Below are 27,295 nucleotides of genomic sequence, written 5' to 3'. Positions count from 1 at the left end.
CCCTTCGTCTGTGCGCACTCTGTTTAAATAGAGCCAGCTGATGAGGGGCAGGTGCGGGCGATCTGCCTGTGATGAACTTTGAGCTGGCGCTCCTCGTGAGTTACCAGGGCAACGCTGATGTGGATTCGGGATGCTCCAAAAAAGCTTGTACCTGGGACTTTGTGCTGGGCTTCGGTGCAGAGTTTGGGCTTGGAAGCCCAGGTACTTTGCCTTCGGTCAGGCCCAAGTGACATTTCCGGGGGTTGGCAGTGAGCCCAGCCCTACGCAGCTCCATCAGCACCCTCCGCAGACAGTCCAGGTGGTCTTCCCAGCACTCGGAATGGATGACCACGTCATCCAGGTATGCCGTGGCATATGCCTGGTGGGGCAGCAGCACGATGTCCATCATATGCTGGAATGTGGTTGGAGCCCCATGTAGGCCGAAGGGGAGGGTCTGGTACTGCCAGTGTCCACCGGGGGGGCTGAATCGGGTACGAGTTCAGCATCCTGACAGCCTGGTGGATGAAGCTGTCCTTCAGTCTGCTGGTCCTGGCCTGGAGACTCCGCAGTCTCCTCCCTGATGGCAGAAAACTGAAAAAGCTCTTAAGGGTGGGTGGGATCACCTGCGATGCAGAGGGCTTTGCGGGTGAGGCGGGTTCTGTAAAAAGACTCTGCAACGCATAGTGAGAGCAGCTGAGAAGATCATTGGTGTCTCTCTCCCCTCCCTCCAGGACATTTAGACCAAGGGCTGTTTGATGGTTCAATTACACCTAAATTCAACATCTGTTGGATCTCTCCTTTTCAATAGCCTGCTGACGAGCATCTGGGACTCAGTAGGGCCGTTGCCGGACGATGACTCTGCCGGATGTATGGATTTCGTGCTGGACAATGTGTGTCCGCCCAGGAACCGATGAGAACACATCTGGGAACTGACCCACCAGGTGCTGCAGCTTCATCTTTTGGGTCACCGAAAGCTCTGTGTTAATGTCCACTACGACCGGGTCCATGGTTAGAAGGGCAGCTAGCTGGTCTCTTGTCCCTATCCACTTCTTGAGTAGGTTAATATGGTAGAGTTGGTCTGGTTTTCGCCGCCCCGGCTGGCGGACATGGTACGTCTTTTTCAGTGACGGTATACAGGTCCTGCCAGCTGGCCAGGAACTTGCAGGTCATGATGTACAATACAGCCGGCCAGCCACGTTTGTGCGGGAGATGCGGGGTCCGCAGTGGGCTTCGGTTCGTCCTTTGGGGAGGGAGCCGCCGGCCTTGCTACTGGTCACAGGGTGCCCTCCGGGGCCCGTTGCTCCTGGACCATCCTCCGGGGAAACGACCTCGCTTGCTCCCCAGCGTCCTAATGTTGGGCAGCATCCGCCAGCTCCACTGCCTCAACGAGCTTGGTCATGGTGGCGGGTTTCCGCATTCCAACTGCCTGGCGGTGAGTCTGCGGAAGGGCTCGGAGAAACCGGTCGATGACGACGTGCTCCGCTACTTAGGCAGCCGTGGGCTCTCCATCGAGCAATCAATGGCGAGACAGTTCAGCAGCTTGGGCTCGGGCTCGGGCTGGGAGGCGGAGTTTGTATTCCCATTCATGAAAGTTCTGGGCAGCGCAGACTGAGGAAAGCCCCAACCGGGACAGGATTTCTCTTTTCAGCTTGCCGTAGTTATTTGCCACTTCAGTTGGCAGGGCGAAGTAAGTTCACTGAGCCTCGCCGGTGAGGAGAGGTGCCACCAACAGTGGTTTGGCGTGCCGAGGTGCTCTCAATCGAGTCCAGGTGCAGGTGAATACGTGGGGTGCTCGTGGCAGTGCTGTGCGGTCACACGCTGCTGTCTGGAGGAGAGAAGAGAGCGCAGAGTCATTTTGTGAGCTCATGGAGAGGTTTCTCATCCTTCGTCTGTGCGCACGCTGTTTAAATAGAGCCCAGCTAATGAGGGGCAGGTGCGGGCGATCAGCCCGTGATGAGCTTTGGTCCGGCGCTCCTCGTGAGTTACCAGGGCAATGCTGATGTGGACTCGGGATGCTCGTCACACTACATTTGAGGGTTCAGTCCCTTGCTCAAGGGCATCTTATTAGTGGTATTGAGGCTAGAGAGAGTTCTGTGCATTCACTCCCAACACATACAATTCCTGCCGGCCTGAGACTCGGACTCCCAACCTTTGGGTTACAAGTCTAATCTCTAATCATTAGGCCACGACTTCCACCTAGTCCCCATAGTTATTGCCTGCTTTCTTTAACATGTGTTCATATGCATATGCATCATCTCCAACTTGTAATTACAGGAAATGAAAGAGGGAGAGACCTGTAGTGAAAGAACAGCAGCCGCTCTGCCAGGTCAAACAGACTCCTGCTCACAGTAGAGAGACAGCAGGATGTTAATTTAGAAGATGTTTGCACAGAAGAGTATTTATGTGTGTGCCAGTGAGATCTGTTTACAAAGGGATCAGGCTACATCACTTTTAAAGGGACAATACACCCAAACAATATATTTCAGCCATCATTCATTTACACCACGGCAGGAAGAAAGTATAATACACAGTGAAGAACATGATGTGAGTAAGTAAATGATGCCAGAAGTTGGATAAAAAGATATTGGAAACGTATGAAACAGATGTTAGATAGACAGAGTGAATCAGATTCAGGCCTTATTATTTACATGCCACTGTGACTCTCTGATGCTGAGGTTAGGTGCTTTTGAAAATGTCACGATCTGCAAATGAATATTTCGCTTGACATGCAAATGACAGTAGAGATAGCATCGATGTGGAAAATTTTATTGCACAGCTCATTGTGTTCATAGATCAGCTTAATAGGTTTGTTTACCTAAATTTGACTGTTCTGTCCATTTTACTGACTTAATCGATCATGCCAATTTGATTTACATTTAGCATATCATAGCCTTGAATGTGGGCTCTTTAACCACAAAATAAAGCAACTTAGCAACCACATAGCAATCACCCTTGCAATAACATAACAAGGTGCTAATAAATACCCATAACTCCTTTGTAACCACACAAAAACTCAATGACAGTCACCTTTCAGTTCTTTAACTGGAACATACTGTAGCTTAAAACATGCTGAAAACAAACAAACAAACAAAGACCTTAGCAGCCACCTGACATTACAGTTTCACTATTCAGCTCCCAAACACAACACCCTGGCAACTACCTGCAGTCCCCACCAATGTCATCAACCACATAACATCACCCAGAGCATCATAGTAAACACAAAACATTGACCTAAACACTCAAATGACCTTAGCAACCACATATCAACACCCTAACAGCAACACTTGCATCCACACAGAAAACAGACCATGTGTATCCATAAAGCACATTTCCTACACATTAGTGCCCATTAGATTTGGAATACAGACCTAAAATTGGTGAACGTTTAAAGAAAACAACCAGTGAATTATTGTAAGTCCAAAACATTTAAAAAAAGGTGTAAAAAAAAGTAGGGCTGCTCTTGAGAACGTGTGTGTGTGTGTGTGTGTGTGTGTGTGTGTGTGTGTGTGTAAGTATGTGTCCGATTAGCTGGTCTGGTATAAAGGGAGGTGGTCTCTGTCTCTGGAGACTCTCACAATCTTGAATTATGCAGCTCTTGATAGACACACTGGAGGTAGTCTTTCTTTTTTCTCCATTTCTCTCTTTTCCTTCCTTCTCCCGTCTGCTGATTGAGGAATAACAGAGGATGATCTCTGGTTAATTTAATATAAAGGGGTCCAGACATTACTATGGATGGTTAACAGTAACTGTGTTAACTAATGGATGTTGGTGTGTATTCCTTAGCTGTGTTCTTTAGTAAGAAAATGTCAGCTGTAGGCTTCTTGTATTCTTCTGGAGGTTTTGTTTGTAGGAATGGCCTAAGAAAATCAGCAGTGTTTGCCAGTTAAACCTCAGAGAAATGTTGTTTGGCTTGGTCACATCCCCGGACGTGGCCGCGAGAGCATGTAGAGGTGTTTTTCGTCCTGGATGTTCACCGCTGCATTTGTTTGTATTATGCATTGTATGTAAGTTATTTTTAGTTGCTAGAGAACAGCTGCAGACTGCTCTTCCAGCTGAAGTGTTTTCCTGGGTCTGAGTGAAGCCTGCAGTTGTTTAGCTTTGGCCAGTGTCATTAAGGGTGAATATGCCTCTCTCGGGGCTAGTATAGTATTCTTGCCACTAGTGTAATGGAGACTAAACATGAAGCAATGTGGAAGAGAAAGAGTGGGATGGGATTGGAAAGAACCAACTTATAATATATACTGAAATAATAAATGTTTGTGTTTGGGTTATCGTTAAAAGTTTGGTTTTTGGGGTCATTATTTACTCATCCTCAGGTTGTTCTTTCTACTGTTGAACATGAAGGATATTTTCAAGAATGGGGGTAACCAAACGCTTTCTTGTTCCCATTGACTTTTTCATGATACCGGCGACGGTTTGTTACCCCATACAACTATATGAAAAAAGTTTTCACCTCCAGGCTCTTAATGCATAATTTTTCATTCTGGAGCATCAGTGACTGTTTAAAATAGATTCCCTCAGTTGTCTGTAATGTGAACAGATGGATCTCAAAATCATACAGTCATTGTTGGAAAGGGTCCAAATACGTAAAAGATGCTGGAAAACCAAAGATTTGTGGGACTTGAAGGATTTTTCTGAAGGACAGCAGGCAGTTTAACTGTTCAGGACAAACCATGGACTTTTCAACAACTATCAAAAAATCTAAATAAATAATACCATAATAATAAAATAAACAATATTATCATAAAATAATATAATTCAGGTAACAACAAGAATCAAGCTTATGTAAACTTTTGAATGGGGTAATTTTTATAAATTCAACTATATTTTCTCTTGTGGACTGAATGTAAACGTCTTTTATGTGAAATATCTTGTTTAGGCCACTACTAAATGACTACTAAAATTCAGATGTATTTAGTATGATCCCTCTTATTTTGGTAAAATAATTAATATTCTGCAGATACTGTAAAGTATCATAAAAAGTTTGACCACAACTGTGTATATCCACATTGGCATTTAGCCTAAATCCAGCCTACTGTTAGACTTTTTAACATTTTGGTATATGAAACTTGAAACTAAATATATTTTCTGTTACAAAAAATTGATTTAGTTGAGCTTCACAGATTCCAAAATATATTTGTATATATATATATATATATATATATATATATATATATATATATATATATTATCCATGGATGTAGACACTTATATAGTTATCATTATATATATATATATATATATATATATATATATATATATATATATATATATATATATATACATACATAATCATATTTGATCATTATTGTTGTGAACAGGCTTTTAGTCTGTAATGAATGCATGACCTCTGTTGAACATTAAATGTTCTTCAGACACAAATGCAATGATCATTTGAGTAAAGGTGCGGTCACATTAGAGAGATTTGACAGGTAAAAATATGTCCATGCATGAAGCACAGCTCATACAGAAGTCATGCAAAATTACAAGACCAACTTAAACTTAGTGCAAAATCTGCAAACCTTTCCACTCAACCCAGTTTGGTAACAATTCTATTGAAATGACTGGATTTCTACCACAAAGGTTTGCTGAAATGTGACTGCATCGAGACTTTTAAGACATGCAGCTTGTGCTGACGGAATTGTTCAGGTTTTATACACACATGAACCTGTGTGTGTGTGTGTGTGTGTGTGTGGCAGGATGCTTGTGTAGTTTTTGTGGGAGTTAGACAACAGACTGTTATGAACTGGTAAGTCTCATGTTTATTAATGAATAAGACTTCAATATATATAGACAATATCACAGTGTCTGAACAAGCACCCAGTCATGTTTCATTAAGATGATATTTTATACATTATCATTTTATATCATGAATAGATTAGCTTTATTACTATTTCAAGGGTTTCAAGAGTTCGAAAACATTATAAAGCTTCAGTTCTTCACATAAAACCTTGACTTAGTTCAAATAAATGTTTGTGTGCAGGTAGAGAAGCAGCAGAGCAAGGACTCGGTGAACTTCAGAGACGGCGTACGGAGGATAGATTTCGTTCTGTCTTACATCGACGACAAGGATGGAGAAAAAAAACAGGTGTGTCATCCACCTAGTTATGTTTTATAGTTGATAACGATTTCTGTTTGACAGTTTTATATTTATATGATAACTTTTGGCATCCTTCTGTGAGATGATTTGGAAAAAAATATGATTTGCCTAAACAAATGACTAACTCATAGACTAAAAACCATACACAATTTTTCCTAACCCTTAGAAGTGGTAATTAGCATTGAGTCAGAGCCGCTTATGTAAGAACTTGTTAGCAAATGTAGCTCATACTCATGCGAGTCCTCTTCAGTGATGGGCCATGAACAAGGAGACACGCAGATTCAATTGACATGATTAATAAACTACCTTTCTCTTTCAACTCATTGTTTTTTACTCTTGATTGACTGCTTCACACACACATACACACACAAAGCGGTCTCTGAAGACGAAGAAACCTGGAGGTGTGTCTGTTTCACATCTATTTACAGCCTCTCAGGTGCATGCATTCCAGTGACGTCAGGTTATTTAAGCCAATTCTTGGCGTGTTTGACACACATGCTTCACAACCGGTCGAACAAAGGATGTTCTCACGAGTGTTAATGAAATGCACCATTGAGGTTAGATTTAGGCCCAATCCCAATTCTACCCCTCAGCCCTTCCCCTTTCCCCTTCATTCACGTGTAGGGGTAGAGGTGTCTCGATTCTCTTTTGGTTGGAGGGGTAGGGGTAGGGGGAGAAGGGCCAGATAGCCCTTCAAATGAAGATTTTTCGGGACCACACTTCAGACGAAGGGTAATGAATTATCTCGGCAACATGGCTGCTACAGCGAACAAAAAGACACATAAATGTAAGCTTTTTTGGCATAAATAAAGATTTCAACGAAAAGTAATCATTTGTTTTATGTTACATTCAATTGTGAGTTCATATTAACGGTCATGTTACTCAAAGAAATGTTTGCAAAGAAATCGCTAATATTTGCTAACATCATATCATTACAGACTGCATGATAGTGCCACAGCATGTCTGATCAGGGCGATAACTGCCTTAGACTAACCCCCCAATAATTAGAAATCGCTGAACCATTTTCTCAAATATTGCCTATTCGAGAGAGAGAGAGAGAGAGAGAGAGAGAAATGGAAGTTGCATGTATTCATGTGTGCGTTTATCTTTTTAGAGTGCGTTTACTTAAAAACAGCGATTGTATCCTCTCGTCGATGGAAAATATCGATGGAAAAGTCGTGGGGCAGCGTTGAAAAGTTTATTTTCTCCTGGATGTGTGAGCTGCGTGATTTCCGATATGTGTGTGTGTCAGTAAGCAGCTCATTAATACCGAACGATAATTAAAGGCTCTAATGCACACCAGTATATGTGTGTATTGTAGGAGCTAGACGACGAATGATGACGTGTGACGGCATAGCAGTGGTGTCCCAATCCTTAGGGGAATATTTTATCCTAGGGAAATAGGGAAGGGGTATACAATAGAATTGGGATTGGGCATTTGATAGGAACTAGAGAACGGGAATCACAGTTCCTGAAAAAATATGTATCACATGATTAAAAGTTGTATTGTGATGAAAAACGTCTCTGGCCACTAGATGAGCACTGTACCCCCCGCAACCCCAGACTCTGCCTGTGCTGACAACCCTTGTGTGTGTGTGTGTGCGTGTGTGTGTGTGAGAGAGAGAGAGGTGAGTGTCTGTAAGTACTTCCACATTCTTGTTACTCATAAAGTATGTGCTTTAGCAGGCCTGGGCAGCAACTCACACAAACTTCACAGTTCACACACGTGCAGCTTTACAGTTTGTCATGTCATAAATATTTATTGGAATCCCTTCTTGTCCTAAGCACAAATGGGCGACTGTCAGATGTGTTATTGAACTTTCATGCAGGATCGAAGGAAGGAGTTTGAGGCTAACTTACAGAAGATTGGACTGGAGCTGGAGACTGAGGACAAATCTGTGAGTGAAACCTCTGAAATCATGAGTGACACCTAAACCCTATCAGGACATCGATTTATGTCATCATTCATGTTACACATTTTTCCCTGTTATTGTTCATTTGTGATAAACTCTATTATTAGACACAGCATTAGTGAGAGTCATGCACCAGTGTTTGTCTTCCCAGGAGTCTGAAGATGGGAAGACGTACTTCCTGAAGATCCACGTCCCGTGGGAAGTGCTGGCAACATATGCAGATGTTCTGAAAATCAAAGTGCCTTTTAAAACCAATGATATTCCAGATAAAGAAGACGCACCCATGAGCTGGCTCTGTACGCCCTGCCGTCTGCCCGAGCATGTGATGCAGCCGGAGCCCGACTACTTCACCGCCACCTTTGACAAGAGCAAACCTGACTTCTTCCTCATCCAGGATAAAGACACCTTCGTTCCTTCATCCACACGGAGCAGGATTGTAAGAAATTCAGTAGAAATGCCAAGAATACGTAAACTTCTTACAAGATAGTAACCTCCATTACAGCATGACCTTATTAAACTTTTACTGAGGAGCTGCCCTGTGGCCAAAGGCTTGGTTTCTTTTCTTCTCCATGTAGGTATATTACATCCTCTCCCGATGTCCGTACAGTAAAGAAGACAAGGATAAGAAGGGCATCAAGAGGCTGCTGAACAACGGGACTTACACAGCTGCCTTCCCTCTTCATGATGTAAGTCTTTAACAGAGGAAGATGTGCATTCAGTGAAATAAACCTAGATGTTTCTCTATTCAGAAGGTTTGTTGCTATGAAAAAACTATAAGGTTAATGTGTGTTTATTGTAGTGTAGGTATTGGACCAGGTCTCGTGATCCTAACTGTGAGAGCGAACGCTATGCCTTGTATAAATACTGGGGTTGTTTCAGCAGCTTTTACAAGGAGCAGCCGCTCAACCTCATACGGTGAGACCAGCAAACCCCCGGTTTATATTTCACTTCCTTTTTTCATACATACTGTACACATAAAAAAATTACCTTGACATTAGGTTTGGGCGATATGACACAAAAAACTGACCCTTTATGGTCAGAACAGAACAAGTTTTTGAATTCTTTACCATTTTCCAGTCTTTTTTCCTTTGCTAAGTAAATATTTCAATAAAAAAATTATATATTTCTTTTAAATACTTTATCCTATCCCAGCTTAAACTACTAACCATTAATAGGTTGATTGGACCAGTGATGTGAGTTTGAGGTTGGGACTGTCTACTTGTTTGAGCATTTACAGACAGTGTTCATTAAAGCAGTTTTTGCAGTGATGCAGAAATTCATGCAATGCAATGAATAAAGAGTGAAAATATAGTTAAATATAAATATATATATATATATATATATATATATATTTTTTTTTTTTTTTTCACACATTTTTCAATAAATGAACACCAGGAAGAAATATATTTAATAATTTTATTTATGCACCAATATAACAATACACATTATTATAAAGCAATATATAACTACATGTGTGTACTAAAATATCTACATTGAAACATGTAAACGGCAATACAACATTTTTGAGTGATGAATCGATACATTAAAACGAAGTAAAATTGTTTTTATTGTAGAAGTTTAACACTATCAAGTCTTTCTTAACAGTCTCATACTCGCAAGCCAAAGAAGAATCACATATCTTGTCTATTGACGTATAGTGAACTTAATAGCATATTGAAAGCACCGCAATATATTTATTATAACTTTTGTTACTTAAATAGGCTGAGGCATATTCTGCACTGTTTTTGATGAAGAAATCAACTCGAGGTTCCTTGTTGAATAAATGATCACTAAATAGATTAAATCTAGAGATCGTGAGATGTTGCTGACACATTGAGCGAGTGGATAGAGGTGTCCTTGATTAATGTGTTTCCTGTACCACAGGAAGTACTATGGAGAGAAGATCGCCATCTACTTCGCTTGGCTGGGTTTCTACACAGAGATGCTCCTCTATGCCGCAGTTGTTGGTCTGCTCTGTTTCATCTATGGTTTGGCCACCTTTGACGAAAACGTTTGGAGGTGAGGAGAAGACTAGAAAACTAAAAACAGGAAACAGAAGATGGTTTTGGTGCCCCTTGTGGCAGCGCTGAGAACGCAACGCTTGTAATGTATTATGAATTGCTCGCTGACATTTAGAAAACACTACGGCATGTGAAATAAAGTGTAGTAATTTTGAATCTGGGTTCACAGAAACAATGTGTGTTGTCTTCTGCAGTAAAGAGATCTGTAATGAGACCATTGGGGGGCAGATTATCATGTGTCCTCTCTGTGATAAGAAATGTGGCTACTGGAAGCTCAGCACGACCTGTAGCTCCTCATGGGTGAGTGAGAAAATTACTGTCCGTGTACATCTTTTATGTATTTACTTATGGAGTATGTTTTGTGAACCTATTAATGTACCGTTATACATTCGTCTGATTGCTTTGTAGCAATCGTATCTGTTCGACAACACAGCGACGGTGTTCTTTGCCATATTCATGGGAATATGGGGTGAGTACTGGTTCTCGAATTGTACTTGTTGCCTGCGTCTATATTTTTTACATCAAACTTTTACAAAAAATGTCAGTTGATCAGCCAATGAAAATAGGGATGAGCCATGATTTAAGAGAATGTGTTAATGTTGGGATGTAGTTTTAATTGTTATGATCGTGAAAATGAATGCACACGCTAAATTTGGTAAATATTTAATATTCTCTTTTACTCTGACTCCCCTTAATGATAAAAGATGATGCTTGTTCTTAAACATTTAATAAAATCATCATGTTGTCAGTCAGTCATTTTCAACAAACGTTGTATTTAATATGTCATGACACCTGGTTGCACAAAATTATGCATATTTAGTACGCTTTATAAACAATAGTAATATGCAAATAATGCAAAAGAGGGGCATCAAGGAGTGTTTCAATAGAGAGCTGCAATAAAGACGTCTTTTTGTAGGCCAACCCAGAAGTCAGCATCACTTCCCTTGACAAAAACCATTAGCCTTGAAACACTGCAGAAAATAAGCTCTGTGACCAACAGAAGTTTATGATTCTTACATGTCTTTTTCGGCATAATTATCTTCACAAATGAGCACAACTTTTATTTTGAAGCTGTGAACAAACTGCACATGACTTGGTCCACTGTAAGCTTCAGACAAATCTTTTAGTCTTTATTTAAAAGTAATTGTCTCCGAAAGTTTGAGTTCGTACTGAGTAGTGACTAGTGAGTAAATGGGTTTTGCTGTTCGGTGTGATGATAAATGATGCTTTAAAAAAAGAGCTTATTACTGATGTAGTTGTAGAATAAACATGAAAATATCTTGAGCTTGTGTTAAACACAGACCTCATTTCAGAGATTTAACCACAAACCCATTCAAAAAACCCTGACTTCAGGGCGATGGAACCAGAGTTGCTGGTTCTGGGTTCTGGATTTCGGCCTGCAAAAAAACCATCGTCCTGCAGCGCTCCAGGAAACTAACGCAGTACAGAGGGTTTTAAGTGTTGGTTTTCTCCGGTGTCAGTGACTCTGTTCCTGGAGTTCTGGAAGCGGCGTCAGGCTCGACTGGAGTACGAGTGGGATCTGGTGGACATGGAGGAAGAGCAGCAACAGATGCAGCTCAGACCCGAATACGAGTCCAAGTGCACCCACCGTCGACTCAACCACGTCACACAAGTACGTATGCATATCTAACGACCCAGAGGTTTTTACCATTACAATATTCAAGCAAATAATATCAAGTTTTGATCATATAGCACTAGCTAGGTTCATCATTCATTTGTATCTGTTCCTTCAGCAGATTTTATATTAGCTTATAGAGAATATATATATATATATATATATATATATATATATATTATCTTACTTTTCTGCTAGACAGTATTTCAAGTGAGGCAAGTTAAGAAGATTATAAGGCTAGTTGGAAAAGTTTATCTAGACTCTGTGGCTCATAGACTCATAAGTCAGTTTAGATGGCATTTTTAATTTGACAAAATGAAAATGAGGCTCTGATAGATGGACATGCACGGTATGTATCAAGGTCTTGGCACACAGCTCTTTTTTTATAAACGGGGTGCACATAATGTGGTGCACAGGTGCGCATTAGGGATCAAGATAAAAAACTGCTGTTGAAGTAAGTTCAGACCTCTCACTGGTGACATGACTGACAGCTGTCACTGTTTTAGATCAACTAATACTGTATAAGATTTCATTGAAAATGATAAAAAATCATATAAAGAAATCAAACATAAAAAATATATATATATATATATATATATATATATATATATATATATATAAATTAAAATGAAATAAAAGCATTGTATATTTAGGTGTACTATAAAATAATAGTGTTTTTATTTAATACACACTTTTAATTTTTTAATATTTTTTTTATTTTTTATTTTTTTGTTTTTTTATTAAATCTTTAAAAATCTAAAACTAAATAAAGTGCAATAATATTCTTATTACTGTGATTATTTATTTATACTTATATTTAATAGGTCACACTATATGTGCATTGTGAGAATCAAACCAAATCTCCAGGTGCAAATCTCTCATGAGAACCAGACTGAATAAAACTATGTACACCTCTGTTTATAAAGTTATTCATCCTGAAGAAAGTGGCTGGAAAGACGTAATTTCTGTGTTTATTAGCTGAACGTAGTGAATGCCACGTACAGTAGTTCATTAAATGTGGAAAGAGTCAGGGGCCGTTCACACAGAATTAGGGCTGCACGATTATGACAGAAATCATAATTGTCGATTATTCCCTTAAAAAGTTAATTCTGATTATTAATTAGGAATATCACAATTTACATTGAATGAGGTTTATACCATTGTGTGATGCAATGGCATGCCGTATTTTTATATGAAAATAAACAAGATGAAAACGAGATGATAAGTAATCGGATTCTTTTTTAAATTATATAAAAAAGTAAAAATATGAATGGCATTATAATGTTATACTAACACTAAAACAATGGAAAAACCCTTAAGAGAACGGAAAAATAAAATAAAAAAAACATTAAGCGTGCAGAATAACATAAGTGGACTTTGGATGATTACGTAATTGTGGCATCCATCGCGATTTAGAAATTTGATTAGTTGTGCAGCCCAACACAGAATGCATTTTTCCATTCCAATGCACTTTCATTGTTTTTCTACATAAACACACACTGTATCAACCAAGTATTTAAACTTTTGCACGCAGCACCCCTCATCAGTGTCCGTTCCAAAACAGTGGATCAACCAGAAGTCTCAGGTTTTCAGATGCGGCGATTCGTTCTGTGTGAACGGCCCTTAAAGGTGATGATAAACGGGGCAACTTTTTGAAGTATCCAGATGCCCATTCTCAACGGGAAAGCGCCCAAGCAACATTGTTCAAAAAAGTTGCATAATATATCATCACCTTAAGTGACAAAACTAAAGAACCTAGTGTTCATTTTCAAAAGACATATTCAATCAGATTTCAATCCATGATATGAGTATATTAGGTACTCCTACATATTAATATGACAGAAAATGGGCAGAATATGAAGTGGCAGAGTCACTTTAGGTGTTGTTATTTTCACAAACGAAGGTGAATAGGTAGTGAAGGTTCATTTATCCACCAGACAACTGAGAAACTAGATAATCTGCGTGTTTGTTTGGCTTTGTTCGTATTGTGTAGGAACTGGAGTGGTTTCTAGAGCAGAGCCCAGCTGATAAAGCAGGCAGGTTTATCCTGTGCTGGGCCACTGTTGTGTTGTGGGTAAGGCAGGCACAGGACTACAATACTGTAGATGAGATTTCTGTGTGTGAGAGTGTGTGTAGCATTAGCAGCCTGCTTGCAGTGTGATCGCAGCTTTGAAAGACTAGTCGTAGAATTAATCTGAACTGTAGAGATGGCAGATGACTCATTAGAAACGAGAAGAGTCCTCGTACAGAGCCATGCAGACACTGACAGCACTAGGACAGTGCTAGTTTAGGGCTCCTGTCCCAGGTGTGTGCTGGGGCTTGCTCATGACCCCTGCTTTGCTTGCTTGCTGTGTAGGAGATGGAGCCTTATTTACCTCTAACAAGCAAGTGTGCTCGTTCATTCCTGTCCGGGGCCACCGTCCTCTTCTGGGTGAGCATCAAAACAGTCTGCTACTTTTAGCAAAATAATAATTACATTTTTCATTTTATTTTATACACATACATACATATATACATACAGTACAGTGAAGAACAAATTATGTCTAATTGTACCTTTTAATGTTGGCTCATAATGTCAGTGATTTAAAAAAATTACAGTGGAGTCCAAAAGTCCTAAACAACATTGAAAAACTGGGATTCAAAATTTAATTAAATATTTAAAAATAAGTAATTTGATCATTGAATTCACTGATGTCATCTCTGTTCAGTTAAATAGTGTCTGTGCATTTATTTGCAATCAAGTCAACGATATCGCTGTAGATGAAGTGACCACAACTAAGCAAGCCAGAGGCGACAGCGGCAAGGAACCGAAACTCCTTCGGTGACAGAATGGAGAAAAAAACCTTGGGAGAAACCAGGCTCAGTTGGGGGGCCAGTTCTCCTCTGACCAGACGAAACCAGTAGTTCAATTCCAGGCTGCAGCAAAGTCAGATTGTGCAGAAGAATCATCTGTTTCCTGTGGTCTTGTCCTGGTGCTCCTCTGAGACAAGGTCTTTACAGGGGATCTGTATCTGGGGCTCTAGTTGTCCTGGTCTCCGCTGTCTTTCAGGGCAATAGAGGTCCTTTCTAGGTGCTGATCCACCATCTGGTCTGGATACGTAAATAATCCGACTTAATATTGAAAGTTGATAAGTCTCAGGACTTTATGGACACAGGATCACACATCAGTAAGTAAGTTTGGTGTAGAACATTTTGCCTGAGGATGCATGTTTTTATCAGCATCATGTAGCATTTCACTGTTTTGGCGTGTCCTAGTAATGTAAAGACTGGGTGAAAGGAGTGGCAGGAAGCAAGTGCGAGTAATGAATATTTAATTATATGAATGACACAGTACGTAAAGATGTAAACACAGATGATACTTGGCCGGGGATACACAGTCCAGGAAGATGCAGGTGAGTGAAGGATCTGAAGGGCGGTGATGAGTTGGCAGCAGGAGAGGGTGACACAGGAACTGCTGGGAAGCGAGCCGAGAGGTAAGTGATGATCCGATGGTGATATGCGATGAGTGGACGGGGTTTTCCGGGGAGAAACGGACATCCAAAACGCAGAAACACACAAGAGAGCAAAACATCAGATGAGTAAACAGGAAACAACACTCTGACAAACACAAGACGCTATACAGGCCAATATTTAGGGATGAGGAATGAGTGACAGCTGTTGCTGATGACAATTAGCGGAGACGCCCACAACAATCAGTGCTGACGCGTAACACACAGACTTCACCCACATAGTGAAAAACCCCGAGATCACAGTTTACCAACTGTGACAGTACCCCCCCTCTAGGAACGCCTCCTGGAGTTCCCAGAAGGGCCTACCTGCTGATTGTTATCATCAATAAGGGAGTGATCCAGTATGTCCCTAGCAGGTACCCAACTCCTCTCCTCCGGACCGTAACCTTCCCAGTCCACCAAGTACTGGAATCCTCGTCCCCTCCGTCTCAAGTCCAGAATCCGATTTACCGAATAAGTTGACTCCCATCTACGAGATGTGTCGGTGGGGGAACCGGGGTAGGCGGATTAATAAGTGAATAAAACACGGGCTTAATTTTGGACACATGGAAGGCGGGATGAATCCTCCTGTACGCCGGAGGTAGTTTGAGGCGGACTGTCACCGGTCTAATGATCTTGGTGACAGGAAACGGGCCAATAAATTTGGGAGCTAATTTATTAGAACGGAGCGGAGCGGAATATTGTTAGTAGAAAGCCACACTTTTTGACACAGTTTTGGCTGCATTAGACCACCTGAACGGAGTACTGGGGGAGGTCAAGGCGGTCAGAGGCGAGACTAGATGGCTGAAATTAAGAATAAAACGTCGATAAAAATTGGCAAACCCCAGAAACCGCTGTAGGGCCTTACGGGAATCTGGAGTTGGCCAATCTATCACAGCCTTAACCTTGTCAGGCTCCATATGTATTCCCTCTGACGAGACGATGTAATCTAGGAAGGGAACAGACTGTGCATGGAATACGCATTTCTCCGCCTTGACAAAAAGACCATTCTCAAGTAATCTCTGGAGCACTCGTCTGACGTGTTGCACTTGTTCCTGGAGAGATGAAGAAAAAATCAGTATGTCATCCAGGTAAACATATATAAACTGATCTACCATGTATCTCAACACGTCATTAATGAGTGCTTGGAAAACCCCTGGAGAGTTGGAGAGCCCGAACGACATCACCAAATATTCAAAGTGCCCTCTAGGGGTGTTAAAGGCGGTTTTCCACTCATCCCCCTTCCTAATGCGGACCAAATGATAAGCATTAAGTAAATCCAGTTTTGTGAATATGGATGCTCCCTGTAACCTCTTGAAAGCTGAAGACATCAACGGCAAAGGATAGGTATTCTTTATCGTGATGTTGTTCAGCTCTCGGTAGTCAATACAAGGTCGCAGAGAACCATCCTTCTTACCCACAAAAAAAGAATCCCGCCCCTGCTGGAGAAGAGGAAGGGCGGATGAACCTCGATGCCAAGGAATCAGAAATGTATTTCTTCATGGCCTCCCTCTCCAGAATAGAAAGAGAGTAAAGCTTGCCCTTAGGCGGAGACTTACCTGGAACTAAGTCTATAGCACAGTCATAGGGACGATGCGGAGGAAGAGAAGCAGCGTGGGACTTACTGAACACTTCCTTCAGGTCCAAGTACTCTGGGGGCACGTTTGATAACACCATGGTCTCCTCCTCAAAGACAGAAACAGGCACAACAGGACAAGCTGAAACCAGACAAGACTCATGACAACTTTCACTCCACAAAGTGACTGTGTTGAAACCCCAATCCACTCGTGGATTGTGTTTGACCAACCAGGGGTGACCTAAAACAATGGGAGCGACAGGGGAGTCCATGAGGTAAAAGGATATGTTTTCGGTGTGGTTTCCTGAGGTGAGCAGAGTTAGAGGTTCACTGTTGTGAGTGACATGTGGCAGTTCCTGGCCATTGAGTGCGGTGACATGGATAGGACAAGACACGGGAAGGACAGGAAGGTTCAGGTGACGTGCAAGGACAGTGTCAATGAAATTGCCTTCGGCTCCAGAGTCCAGAAGGGCATGACAGTTGTGAGTATGGTTCTCCCATCGCAGTTTCACCGGAAGGAGAGTCGAAGATGTAGTTGAGGACTTCCCGGCGGAGATCCCATCCGATAGTAGCCTAAAACTTACTACCGGCTGGCTCTTTTATCCGGCATGAATCGAGGGAATGACCCGAGCCACCGCAATATAGACACAGTCACTGGGACCTCCGCCTCTCTCTCTCCTTACGGGATAGTCGAGCTCTACACACCTGCATGGGTTCGTGATCGTAGATGGGACCGACCATGTTCTCTCTATTCGAGTGACCCTGTTCCGGAGAGATGTGAAGGCGTGATGGACTGGTTTGTTTACCAAGGCGATTAATCCGGGTGTCCACCCGTAGCGCCAGAGTGTTGGGGGCTACTCGAGGAGGTAGATCTCCTTATGAAAACGGTCGGCCAGCCCATGCAGGAATCGATCCCACTGCACCTCCTCGTTCCACTGGCACGCGGCCGCCAGGGTGCGGAACTGAATGTAGTAATCCGCCACTGACAATTTCCCTTGTCGGAGGTCTGATAGCTGGTGAGTGGTCTCCTTGCCAGCCGCGGCCTGATCGAATACCCTCTTCATCTCCTCGGAGAGGGCGTGGAACGAGGTGCAACACGGATGATGGTTTTCCCACACCGCCATCCCCCATAACGTGGCCCTGCCAGAAAGTAATGTGAGAGCAAATGCAACCTTGGACTCTTCCGTCGCGAATGTGCGGGGTTGTAATGCAAAGTGCATAAAACACTTGTTAAGGTAAGTTCTGCAAAAGTCAGGCTCACCGGAGTAACTCTCTGGCACCGGAAGTCACGGCTCTGGCCGGAAGTGGTCATGGGAGGCCTCCCGGGGGACGGGCGGCGCAGGCAATGCGGGTGGCGCAGCGGGAGAGGTGAGCTGATGGATCTGCTGGGTGAGCTCGGACACCTGTGTCCCAGCACTTGGATCGCGTGTCCGGTGTTTACAATGCTCTCCTGCTGCTGAACCATGCGGTTGACGCTGTGGTGGATGAAGTCGGAGAGAGAAGTGGTGCTCGCTGCTTCCATGGTTGTCAGAGCGTTCTGTAACGACTGGGTAAAAGGAGTGGCAGGAAGCAACTGCGAGTAATGAATATTTAATTATATGAATGACACAGTACATAAAGATGGAAACACAGATGATACTTGGCCGGGGATACACAGTCCAGGAAGATGCAGGTGAGTGAAGGATCTGAAGGGCAGTGATGAGTTGGCAGCAGGAGAGGGTGACACAGGAACTGCGGGGAAGCGAGCCAAGAGGTAAGTGATGATCCGATGGTGATATGCGATGAGTGGACGGGGTTCCGGGGAGACACGGACATCCAAAACGCAGAAACACACAAGAGAGCAAAACATCAGACGAGTAACAGGAAACAATGCTCTGACAAACACAAGACGCGAGACAGGCCAATATATAGGGATGAGTAATGAGTGACAACTGTTGCTAATGACACTTAGCGGTTACGCCCACAAGAAACAATCAGTGCTGACGCGTAACACACAGACTTCACCCACATAGTGAAAAACCCCGAGATCACGGTTTACCAACAGTGACAAGTAAGCACTGCAAGTTCATAGGTTTGTTTTTCTTTTTTAATAATATTTTTGCATGGATAATTGAGTAGTATATTGAGTAGTTATACTAATTGCAGTGAGTTAGTTAATGTGTGTGTGTGTGTGTGTGATGTGTACCTCTCTCACTCCCCAAACCCAGATCTCTCTGATTATCGCCTGTATAATCGCTGTGATTGTGTACCGTCTGGCGGTGTTTGCGGCGTTTGCCAGCATCATGAAGGACAGCCACACCAATAATCTGGATTTGATTGGAAACCTTATCACGCCGCAGTTCGCCACATCCATCACGGCTTCCTGCATCAACTTTGTAATCATCATGATTCTGAACTTCCTGTATGAGCATGTAGCCATAAAGATCACTGATATGGGTTAGTCTTTAGCAAGTACATCGGACTCCCAGCCTCTTTTTTACAGCCTAAAACCTTTAAAAACATTCAAAATTTAAAGTGATGTAACTTTTCAATAAATAGAATAACTAAAAAACTACACTATTTTATTATTATTGTTGTTGTTGTTGTTTTATTTTAAAGCTGTTCTTTTATTTAATTTATTGCGTTTATTGACCTTGGCACTTTCTAATTTCTGATTTGTTCCAGTCAATTAATTTTGTTTTCTATATCTTGTAATAAACAAAAAAAGAAACAGTTGTATATTGGTCAATAAATAAAGCATTTTCATAATATAAAGATTTATTCACGTATCCTTCTGTGCACAGAGGTTCCCAAAACCCATGTGGAGTACGAGAATAAGCTAACAGTGAAGATGTTCCTCTTCCAGTTTGTCAACTACTATTCCTCTTGCTTCTACGTCGCCTTTTTCAAGGGGAAATTTGTGGGTTACCCTGGAGACTATTCCTACATGTTCGGCAAGTGGAGAAATGAGGAGGTAGACCTGAGATCACATGAACCTGATTAAAGTTTTACAGTTTTTCTCCATGCCATCATTTTACAGTTAATCCATGGATCTCTAATTTAAGTATTAATTTAATTGAGTATAGAGTTTAAGGATAAATGTATAATATTGTTTAGTATTATACTCATTAGTAGGTCAGTTTGATTGTTTATTTCTGAACATTATAATTGTGTTTGCAGTGCGAGCCAGCCGGCTGTTTGATCGAGTTAACCACTCAGTTAGTGATCGTGATGGTGGGTAAACAGGTGTGGGGGAACATACAGGAAGCTCTCGTCCCGTAAGTCCATATGACATGATGTAATCAAACAAGATGTCATTCATAACTCTCATTATTTGTTTGCACAGGGTTCATACTAGCCTCTCTTCTGGTATTTGTTATAATAAATAATCTACTTAAAGGGATACTCCACCCCAAAATGAAAATTTGGTCATTAATCTGTTTCTACGTGTATTTATGCTTTGATATGAAAGAAAACAGCGCATCCTTGTAATTATTTTAACCAATTGTTATTGCTTCATTATTAGTTTATAAAGTTTACATATCAGTAGATTACTTGATTACCAAAGCAATTATTATCTACAGCCCTAGATTCGTTAAAATATTTCTAAATACAACTGAATTGTTTTGATTTGTGTAATTAAAATAAAAATATTTTGTCATAAAAAAATCTTAAAAACAGTATTACAATATTTTCTCATTCTAGTGAAACTTTATATCTAATGAGCTAAGTGTATTTGTAACACACCGTAGTGTTGATAAGCAGTGATAAAGCTCATAATTTGTGTATGATTCAGCATTCATTCTTCAGGTCAATCATATATTAATGAAAAAAAAGGTTTGGATAAGGAAAGCAATAACTTTGCCATAATAGCCATTCAAATGTTAAAGTAGCTGTCATTGCATGCTTTTGTGCTGCACTTTATTTTTACCATTCAGTTTTTTTTTTCGTTTATTAGAATTAGAAAGATAATAACGATATTGTTTGATAAGCGAGATCTCAGATTTTAGTGCTTGAAAACCGAAAAAGTCATGCTTGAAAAGTCCGCGAAAGTTTCTGAATGAACCCTGGTTGCATGTCCAGGGTATATTCTGAATGTAGTGTCTATTTTGATTAATATAATGTTTATTTATTGTCAGTGGATGTGTTTGATCTGTGTGTGTGTGTGTGTGTGTGTGTGTGTGTGTGTGTGTGTGTGTGTGTGTGTGTGTGTGTGTGTGTGTGCGTGTGTGTAGCTGGCTGATTAACTGGTGGGTGAGCAGAAGTGCCCGGAGTAACCCAGAGAGTCTGTACAGCCGCTGGGAGCAGGACCATGACCTGCAGAGCTTCAGTCAGCTCGGCCTCTTCTACGAGTACCTGGAGATGGGTGAGCATTCGACAGCTACAGTACAGCTGTGATGAAAAATATTCAGCCACATTACCATAGAATTATATGATAGGTACTAGTATATACAGGATACAAATGTATATTAATATATTATTTGAAATTATATCATGGCTTTCTGAAATACTTTGTACTTGATCTTTTTGTGGTTTCTACAGGAAAGCTAATAATTTCAGGTCAAATCAGTATTTCATGCCGATATCTTATTTGTTGCTGTTTAATGAGATGGCTTTGTGCTAGGGTCCTGATCACCCAAAAGAACAAAGAACTAGTTAATTATAGACCAATCTCGAATCTCCCTTTTCTGTCCAAGATACTAGAAAGGTGGTATCCTCACAATTATATTCCTTCTTAGAGAAAAATGGTATATGTGAAGATTTCCAGTCAGGATTTAGACCATATCATAGTACTGAGACTGCCCTCCTTAGAGTTACAAATGACCTGCTTGTGACGGTATTTGGCCTTAGAAAAGTTGGGTTCGGGTGCCAGGGGTAAAAACCACCACAATTATTGACTTTAAATACATCATTAGCGATATTACATATAATGATGACACGATTATATTATATGGAATAAATAAAACAAGGAACAACAGGGAAGTTGATTCAAAAGTTTTCTATTCATAATCAATTCCAATTCATTTACTTCAATTCAGTACATTACATTTAACACAGAAAAAGAAAAGAAAAGAAATAACTGGAAATAAAATAATAAATCACAATTTTATCGCCAAGCCCAGGAACATTTACCTTTTAAATACCTTACAAATATAAACGAGTGACAAATAAATCGGCAAATAATTAAACAATTGAATAATTCCAACAATTAAGCTTACCTTGTCACTCATTAAACTATTGGGCCTGAAACGTAATTCATAACATCACACAATAATTACAACTGAACTCGGCAACTCGAGCGCCAACATAAATTAAAAAAAAACTCCCTACACCAAAAACCTCCTCAAAACACACTACATATAATGTCCTGAATTAGCATTGAAATCACCATCATAACTTCACAACCAATTGGAAAAGCTCTCTCTCTCAAAAACTCCATTTACACGCGAATTACTTCCAATAACTTCTTAATGCTTTACGAAATTCAATGAGGGAATCACATTCCTCAAAATAGGAATCGTAAGCATTAATACAAAAAAGACCGCAGCATTAAATGTAGTATGAACACCTTAATGCAAAGCGGGCTACCACAACACTCACAAACCGTGCGCTAGTGTGACCTTGACCTGCAATAACCCGCACGCCTAACCAAGGCGAGAGAGAGAGAGAAAGACGCAATCATACTTCCTTAAATAACTTCCTACCTGGTTCCCCGTATATACGCTCAAGAGCGACACCCCCAGTACTAAATAGAAAACCACAAATCAGTGACGACGGTCACATGCTCATCTAATTGTGGTTGTATCTCTCTATTAGTTTTATTGGATCCTAGAGCTGCCTTTGACACAATTGACCACAACATTATTTTGCATAGACTTGAACACTTTGCTGGCATTAATGGAAGTGCATTAGCATGGTTTAAATCATATTTATATGACCGCCATCAGTTCGTAGCATTGAATGAAGAGGTATCATATCGATCACAAGTGCAGTATGGAGTACCTCAAGGCTCAGTACTAGGGCCGCTACTCTTCACGCTTTATATGTTACCCTTGGGAGAAACATGGTGTTAGCTTACACTGTTATGCTGATGATACTCAGCTCTATATTTCTTCGGGGCCCGGTGAAACACACCAATTTGAAAAACTAATGGATTGCATAGTCGATATAAAAAACTGGATGACGAGTAATTTCTTACTGCTAAATTCTGAAAAACATAGGTGTTAATTATAGGACCTAAAAACTCTGCATGTAATAACCAAGAACACTGTCTAAGACTTGATGGCTGCTCTGTCAATTCTTCGTCATCAGTTAGAAACCTAGGTGTGCTATTTGATCGCAATTTTTCCTTAGAAAGCCACGTTTCTAGCATTTGTAAAACTGCATTTTCCATCTCAAAAATATATCTAAATTACGGCCTATGCTCTCAATGTCAAATGCAGGAATGTTAATCCATGCATTTATGACTTCAAGGTTAGATTATTGTAATGCTTTATTGGGTGGTTGTTCTGCACACTTAGTAAACAAACTACAGCTAGTCCAAAATGCAGCAGCAAGAGTTCTTACTAGAACCAGGAAGTATGACCATATTAGCCCGGTCCTGTCAACACTACACTGGCTCCCTATCAAACATCGTATAGATTTTAAAATATTGCTTATTACTTATAAAGCCCTGAATGGTTTAGCACCTCAGTATTTGAATGAGCTCCTTTTAAAATAATCCTCTACGTCCGCTACGTTCTCAAAAGACCCGTCTCTTTAACCTGGCTTACACATAACAATACTAATATGCTTTTAATATCCAAATCCGTTAAAGGATTTTTAGGCTGCATTAATTAGGTAAACCGGAACCGAGAACACTTCCCATACCACCCGATGTACTTGCTACATCATTAGAAGAATGGCATCTACGCTAATATTAGTCTGTTTCTGTCTTATTCCGAGGTCACTGTAGCCACCAGATCCAGTCTGTATCCAGATGAGAGGGTCACTGCAGTCACCCGGATCCAGTACCTATCCAGACCAGATGGTGGATCAGCACCTAGAAAGGACTTCTACATCCCTGAAAGACAGCGGAGACCAGGACAACTAGAGCCCCAGATACAGATCCCCTGTAAAGACCTTGTCTCAGATGACCACCAGGACAAGACCACAGGAAACAGATGATTCTTCTGCACAATCTGACTTTGCTGCAGCCTGGAATTGAACTACTGGTTTCGTCTGGTCAGAGGAGAACTGGCCCCCCAACTGAGCCTGGTTTCTCCCAAGGTTTTTTTCTCCATTCTGTCACCGATTTCGGTTCCTTGCCGCTGTCGCCTCTGGCTTGCTTAGTTGGGGTCACTTCATCTACAGCGATATCGTTGACTTGATTGCAAATAAATGCACAGACACTATTTAAACTGAACAGAGATGACATCACTGAATTCAGTGATGAACTGCCTTTAACTATCATTTTGCATTATTGACACACTGTTTTCCTAATGAATGTTGTTCAGTTGCTTTGACGCAATGTATTTTGTTTAAAGCGCTATATAAATAAAGGTGACTTGCCTTGACTTTCAGGGCTTATTATTTTGCACTAAAAATGGCTGACTGTACTTACCCTTTACATTGCTTCATTGAAGGACTTTTCTCAGCAAATAATGTGCTTTTTTTATCAATTGAAAGCTTTGGTTCAAATTTTTATTTGTCACCCTAATTGAGATCCTTGTTGAGTTTGTGCCCAATTAATACTGCTCAGATTTCGAAGTAATGATCTGCTCTAGACTTTAGGTCAGCGATGATGTAAAGGTAAAAGTAAAGGATGTGAGGGGTGAACTTGCGGTTTTTGCAGTGGCATGCACTGGTCTTAGATTTCAAAGTTTTATGGACTTTTTGTCTATTGAACATATTTGGGTTATGGGGGGTCAGCTGATTATTTGGCATTTTGTAAATTTAGTTTTATCTTAGTGTTGTAAAACTTTTGTGTTGACAATTACTTTATTACAAGTTTTTATTTTATTAATTTCTTTATGTAGCGTAACTACTTTAAATCATAATTAGCTTATAATGTCTACAGTTCCAAAGTAGGTTCACTGACACTGATTTACTTTAACTCACCAATACACAGCCCCAGACATCACATGCAAGAAAAAATACATAAAAAAATTACATCATGGCCACAAATTGGCAATTAGTTCCAACTACATGCTAATTCTTCACCTTATCGTGAGCATGACTTACTAATTTGTTACCTTGTTTTAACTACATCATACACACAATGTACTGTACTTATCCGTTCTGTTCGTTGAATGATTTGTGAAGCCAGGCTTCATACACCAACAATTCTATAAGAATAAACTTTCAGCTTGCAATTACTCAGCTGTACAGACAGATAGTGCTGTAGAGGAACATTTCATCTCATCTTTGTTTTGCAGTTGTCCAGTTTGGCTTCATCACCCTGTTTGTGGCCTCTTTCCCGCTGGCTCCTTTGCTGGCTCTGATGAATAATATCTTGGAAGTGCGAGTGGACGCCTGGAAATTCACCACTCAGTGCCGCCGGCCCGTGGCAGCCAAAGCACAGGGCATCGGCGCATGGGACGAGATCCTCAACATGATTGCCGTTTTCTCAGTGGTCACGAATGTGAGTCTGTATGAGAGTAAACTCAAAAGTCATAATGAGTCGGGATCCACTTTGACTACATCAGAGTTGGTTGAAGGAATCAAACTGAGAGATCAGTGAGGCATTTTGACTGATTCATTAACAAGAGCCATCTAAAAAGAATCATTGGTACACCTACATCTTGATTATATTATTTTCATAAAGCCTGTTGTCAGCTATCATTTGCTTATATAACTGGTAATAAAGCATACCGTGAACAGAAATCTCAAAGTAGGTCATAAAACAGCATTAAATATCATTTATTTGTCCTTCAGGCTGTCATTGTCTCATTCACGTCTGACATGATCCCTCGGTTGGTGTATAAGTACGCGTATTCGGACAGCACGATGGTAGGATACATCAACAACAGCCTTTCAATCTTCAACATCTCTGAGATCCCAGTGGAAAGCCGTCCGGATGATGGCGAGAGCCCCGATTGGTTCTACAGCTTCAACATCACCACCTGCAGGTACTGTTGTGTGAGCCTGTGCTGTATCTCTTCAATGATTTGGTTTGTGCTAATGCTGAGAAGCGTTTAATAAACATGAATGATGTGTGGATGCTGCAGGTATCGTGACTACCGCTACCCTCCAGGACATGAGAAACAGTACACTTATACCATGCAGTTCTGGCACATTCTCGCTGCAAAATTAGCATTTATCATCAGCGTGGAGGTATGAGCTCTTAAATTGTCTTCATTCCTGGGTCAAAAATAACTACACCTTTGCATAGTTGTAATTATGGAAATAAAAAACTTGAAATGAAAATACTTAATTGCAAACTGAATGTAATGATTCCAAACACTTATTTGCATGTTAATTGCAATTAAATGAAAATTGATTATAGTTTACATTTAAAATAAATGCATTTAATTGAACTTGACCCTCTTATGTATGACAGACGTCTTTAAATGTGACCATGGACAACAAAACCAGTCATAAGTGTACATTTTTTTAATTGATATGTATACATAATTTCAAAGGTGAATGAGCTTTCCATTGATGTATGGTTTATTAGGATCTGACAATATTTGGCCGAGATACAACTATTTGAAAATCTGGAATCTGAGGGTGCAAAAAAATAGAAATACTGAGAAAATCACCTTTGAATTTGCATATTACTAATCAAAAATTACGTTTTGGTATATTTACAGTAGGACATTTACAAAATATCTTCATGGAACATGATCTTTACTTAATATCCTAATGATTTTTGGCATTAAAAGAAAATCTATAATTTTGACCCATACAATGTTTTTTTTGGCTGTTGTTAAAAATTTACCCCAGAAACTTAAGACTGGTTTGGTGCTCCAGGCTCACATATGTATTTTCACTTATGGTTCAATATACTGACAAGCCTATATGATGAACCAAAACATACTTCAATGTCATTTCTGTTGACTTTCTATGTCATATATTTAATTATATTTATAATTACACATTTGTAATACTAGTTGTAATTTAATATATTTAAAGTTTTGTAACTTTAAATGTAATAATAATAAATGTAATAATCAAGTTCACATGTGCTTTATCAACATGACAAAATAAGTGTGCCTGAAAGCATGATAAAAGATCAAAACAATGATTTAGAAATAAAACATTTCATTTGACTTTTACAAAGTGAGAATTAAAAAATGTGTTTTAAGAAACAGTCATGGTTAAGCACACTTAATTGGTCTTTAATTGTATTTTTATTATATTATCTGATTTATTAAAATTATTTTGATGATTTAAAGTGCTCTACAAGTGAACATTTGCAATTCTGTCACATTGGTCTCATTAGGCACTTACCTGCTGTCAAATTAATTGCAATTTAGTCTAATTATAAAAAAAAAGTAATAAAATATTGATTAAAAATTTAATTAAATATGCATTGCTTCATTCATTCTATAATTTGTCCGCTTATCAAATTTGATTGTTGAATGGCATGGTTAATACATTTATGTCATCAGTGTTGAAA

General features: G+C 40.3%; 1 protein-coding gene across 1 annotated transcript in view; it reads left to right on the top strand.

The window, feature by feature from the left end:
- LOC132133739 (anoctamin-5-like) overlaps positions 1-27,295 on the top strand; it is a 35,373-nt gene that overhangs the window by 7,636 nt on the left and 442 nt on the right. The window contains exons 3-19 of the mRNA XM_059546672.1: positions 5,963-6,067; positions 7,909-7,977; positions 8,144-8,428; positions 8,568-8,678; positions 8,792-8,907; positions 9,877-10,011; positions 10,208-10,313; positions 10,422-10,482; positions 11,495-11,646; positions 14,006-14,080; positions 18,921-19,149; positions 19,497-19,666; positions 19,873-19,970; positions 20,928-21,058; positions 25,110-25,315; positions 25,609-25,802; positions 25,902-26,007. Of these exons, the coding sequence (XP_059402655.1) occupies positions 5,963-6,067; positions 7,909-7,977; positions 8,144-8,428; positions 8,568-8,678; positions 8,792-8,907; positions 9,877-10,011; positions 10,208-10,313; positions 10,422-10,482; positions 11,495-11,646; positions 14,006-14,080; positions 18,921-19,149; positions 19,497-19,666; positions 19,873-19,970; positions 20,928-21,058; positions 25,110-25,315; positions 25,609-25,802; positions 25,902-26,007 (2,349 nt within the window). The remainder of the gene's footprint in view (positions 1-5,962; positions 6,068-7,908; positions 7,978-8,143; positions 8,429-8,567; positions 8,679-8,791; positions 8,908-9,876; positions 10,012-10,207; positions 10,314-10,421; positions 10,483-11,494; positions 11,647-14,005; positions 14,081-18,920; positions 19,150-19,496; positions 19,667-19,872; positions 19,971-20,927; positions 21,059-25,109; positions 25,316-25,608; positions 25,803-25,901; positions 26,008-27,295) is intronic.

Source organism: Carassius carassius, chromosome 50 (genome assembly GCF_963082965.1).
Source record: "Carassius carassius chromosome 50, fCarCar2.1, whole genome shotgun sequence".
NCBI classification, from domain to species: domain Eukaryota; kingdom Metazoa; phylum Chordata; class Actinopteri; order Cypriniformes; family Cyprinidae; genus Carassius; species Carassius carassius.
The sequence above is the reverse complement of the archived record's forward strand: the minus strand, read 5'-3'. Positions and strand labels throughout refer to the sequence as shown.